Source organism: Prionailurus viverrinus, chromosome D1 (genome assembly GCF_022837055.1).
Source record: "Prionailurus viverrinus isolate Anna chromosome D1, UM_Priviv_1.0, whole genome shotgun sequence".
NCBI lineage: Eukaryota > Metazoa > Chordata > Mammalia > Carnivora > Felidae > Prionailurus > Prionailurus viverrinus.
In genome coordinates, this window is record NC_062570.1 from 100,448,751 (window position 1) to 100,452,451 (window position 3,701).

The window sequence follows — 3,701 nt, forward strand, 5'->3', positions numbered from 1 at the left end:
GAGGATTCACTGATTAACGTATGTGCCTGCTTTAGAGAAAAACACTTCCAGGCAGTGTTATTACAAAGTCCTATTTGGGGGCCGGTAGCAAACATTTGATGATGTTTTGTCTACTTGTCTTAAGGAGAACATGTTTCGGAGAAGTCCAAAGAGGACAATGACAATTGTCCTCAAGGCCTGAGGAGGATGTTTCTAATCATTGAAGGAGAGTTCTTTGATTTCTTGATTCCAGTCTGCTAGGCTTTAAAACATGGCAACTACGAACAATGTGACTGAACTAATTCTCTTGGGGTTTTCCCCCAATCAGGATGTGCAGAAGACCATTTCTGTGATGTTTCTCCTCATGTACACGGCCATTGTGCTGGGTAACGGCCTCATTGTGGTGACAATCATGGGCAACAAAGGGCTCACCTCCCCCATGTATTTCTTCCTCGGCTACTTGTCCTTTGTGGAGATCTGTTACTGCTCTGTCACAGCCCCCAAGCTCATCCTTGACTCTTTTATTGAAAGGAAAATCATTTCCCTCAAAGGCTGCATCACACAGATCTTTTTCCTCCATTTCTTTGGTGGCACTGAGATCTTTCTCCTGACAGTGATGGCCTATGACCGCTATGTGGCCATCTGCAAGCCCCTGCACTACACTGTCATCATGAACCGGCGTGCTTGTGGCCTCCTGGTGGGGGCAGCATGGGGTGGGGGCTTGCTGCATTCTGTCGGGCAAACATTCCTTATTTCCCAGCTGCCCTTCTGTGGCCCCAAGGTCCTTGACCACTACTTCTGTGATGTCCACCCTGTGCTGAAGCTGGCCTGCTCAGACACCTTCCTCATTGGTGTGCTAATCATTGCCAATGGTGGCTCCATTTCAGTGGTCAGCTTCACGGTACTGCTTGCTTCCTACGTGGTCATCCTGCACGCCCTGAGCACCCAGACCTCGGAAGGTCGGCGCAAAGCTCTGTCCACCTGTGCCTCTCATGTTGCAGTTGTGGGCCTGTTCTTCATACCCTGTTCCTTTGTCTACATGAGGCCCTGTGTCACCCTCCCTGCAGACAAGATAGTCGCTGTGTTTTACACAGTGGTCACACCTCTCTTAAACCCCATCATTTACTCCTTCAGGAATGCTGAAGTGAAAAACGCCATGAGGAGACTGATAGGGAGGAAAGTGATTTGGGAAGAGAAATAGATGACTTAGGGAAAATAAAGAGGAGCAAGGGATGGGAAGTCGGGGCAGATCTCACTTTGCCTCTACCTTTAATTGATGGGCTAACCTTGGGCCTATCACCTTTTTCTTTAAATTTCAATTTCCTCATCTTTATGGGATTGGACAGGATTGAAGGAGGCTCTAGAATGAGGTCTAGTAGGGGTCTTCTAATGCTGCACTTCCACATTTCACAGTGACCTTGAGGCAGCTAGGCTGGTTTTGAGAGAATGAACCCTTCCAGAAAACCGGGGTGTTTCTGGGAATAATGAGGGGGTTGATGGAAGAGGAGGAAGGCTTCCTTGGGGATTAGTGGCCATGTGGCTTTTGTGTTGGATGAGTCTGAACCTTTGGATTTGGGGAGGAGGAAGGTAGGCAGAGAAATAGAAGTCACTCAAGTGCTTAGAAATTCTGTTAACTCAATAAACTAAAATTTGCCCAGTGGGCTCTGGTCAGGCCAGCTGACCTAGAAGGGTCTAGTCCACAGAGCAGAAGGCATTTTGACTCTTGTCAGCAGACTCATATGAACTCACATTAGCATTAGACTCATGTTTTCAAGGAATCAAGTGGAACCACAGGAGATTTTAAGTGACTTGAAAGCCCTAGACAGTGATACCTAATTGTAGGCACAAGTTTTATTTTTCACATATCAGTAACATTTTAGTGTCTAACATCCTTTTTTCTGTTTACACCTGTCTGTCCCTTTTTTTCTTGTTTTCCCCCTTATACCTTGGCTCTTTGGGCTATTCATTTTCTCTGTCTTCAGCCTCTTGACTTCTTGCACTTCTCGGCCATTCCCGCCAAGCACCCTGATAACCTGCTCTCCTGTACCGCCATAGTACCTTGTCATTCTCCATCCATGAGCCCCCACTCCTTCCCAGGCTCCATTCTGGGGCTGCCTGTGGATTAATGGTTTAAATGCCCTTGAGTCTTCACTGTTTGTCCTATGATATTTTAATCCTCTTGTTTTTGAGTCAGACCATATGCCCGCAACCTGTAACTCCAACAGTGACCCTCATTCACAGTAGATGATTCTCCCCCACCTGAGTGCTTTCAGATTATCCACTTGGAAGTAATTCTCTTGTTTTATCTTATTTTCCCTCAAAAATTTTCAGTGACTCCTCATTGTCTTCTGAGTCAACCATGAACTCCTTCTTGACACGCAGCACCTTCAAGGCATGGCCCTCTCTTAATGTTCTTTACTTATTTTCAGTGACACTTTGGTAGAGTTCACTGATTCCTGAACACTCATTGCCTTGTGCCTTCCACCTAAAATAGTTTTCATTTCTCTACCTGTTAACATCCCACCTACCTTCCAATACCCATCTAAAATGCTGCTTCCTTTAGGAAGCTTCCATGATGATCCTATTCAGATATGGCCTTTGTCTTTTTTTTTTTTTTGAGTCCCCACAGCACTCAGCTAGATAGAGTCCTTTAAAGCCTTTACTACTTGTATTTCAGTGCTTAATCCCCCTCACCCGACTGTCACTCTCTTGAGACTATGGCCTGAATTGTACTTACCTTTGAATCTTTTGTAAGTGACATGTAGCAAAACTCAACAAACATTTGGTCAATTAAATTTCTGTAAGTCATTAGTGCTTCAGATGTAAAAATGGTTGTTATATTTCTCTTTCCAATTATTGAAGTGAGATAGCAATGTTATATCACCGAAGACAAATAATGACTCTTGATATCATTTCTGAGAATAATATTTATAAATAAACAAGGAACATGTACGTATGTGTATATTTTACTATTAACCAAAAGATGTCATATATTTTATCTCATTTAATCTTAAAACACTCTGGTGAGGTGTGTATGACTCTCCTGTATTACAGATGGAGAGACTGAATCTTGGGGAGATCAATATTTTGATCAAGGCCACACAGCCTGAGTTCAAACCCTGGTCTGCCTGATTTCTGAGCCTTTGCTCTCTGTGTGCATTCCTCTGCCTCTCTTTAAAGACCACCAGAACAAAACTACATTCCAAGTCTCTGAATTCCAAATCTGAGGGCTGGAAACCTCCTTATTGTCAAGTATTTCCCCCTGGAATCCCGTCAGAGTAAATAAAAAGTGTTTTTAAAAACTATGCAGTGTGAATTGCCTTGTGAGTGTTCACAGGTATTTCTGGGTCCACAGAAAACCAGTGCCTAAGATGCCAGATCTGGAAGCAGGAAGATATGATGCTTCAGTCAGTTAACGCTCCTCTTCTCTCTCATCAGGCCAAACTTAGGCATTGAGCTGCAAGAGTTACCTAATGCGTAGGGTCCAAACTCAATATGTTGGCCAAAGAGAGATTTTTTTTTTCTAGTCACGTAATGCTAAAAATGGCATCATTCTTGAGAACACCATACAGATTGGAGAATGAGAAATAGGAATCAAAAAAACTATAGGAATTGAGAACTCACAAATAAGTGTCCTAAAATTAAATCTCAGGAGAATGCTGCCCCATAGGTGACACAATGTTCATCTTGCAGTAGAAGAAACTGGAGGTCAAAGAGGGCTT

General features: G+C 43.6%; 1 protein-coding gene across 1 annotated transcript; it reads left to right on the forward strand.

Moving 5' to 3' along the window:
* The first annotated feature begins 247 nt into the window (after window positions 1-247).
* LOC125176943 (olfactory receptor 4X1) lies at window positions 248-1,180 on the forward strand. The gene has a single exon (XM_047878883.1). The coding sequence runs from the start codon at window positions 251-253 to the stop codon at window positions 1,178-1,180; it is 930 nt and encodes a 309-aa protein (XP_047734839.1). The 5' UTR covers window positions 248-250.
* Window positions 1,181-3,701: the final 2,521 nt, after the last annotated feature.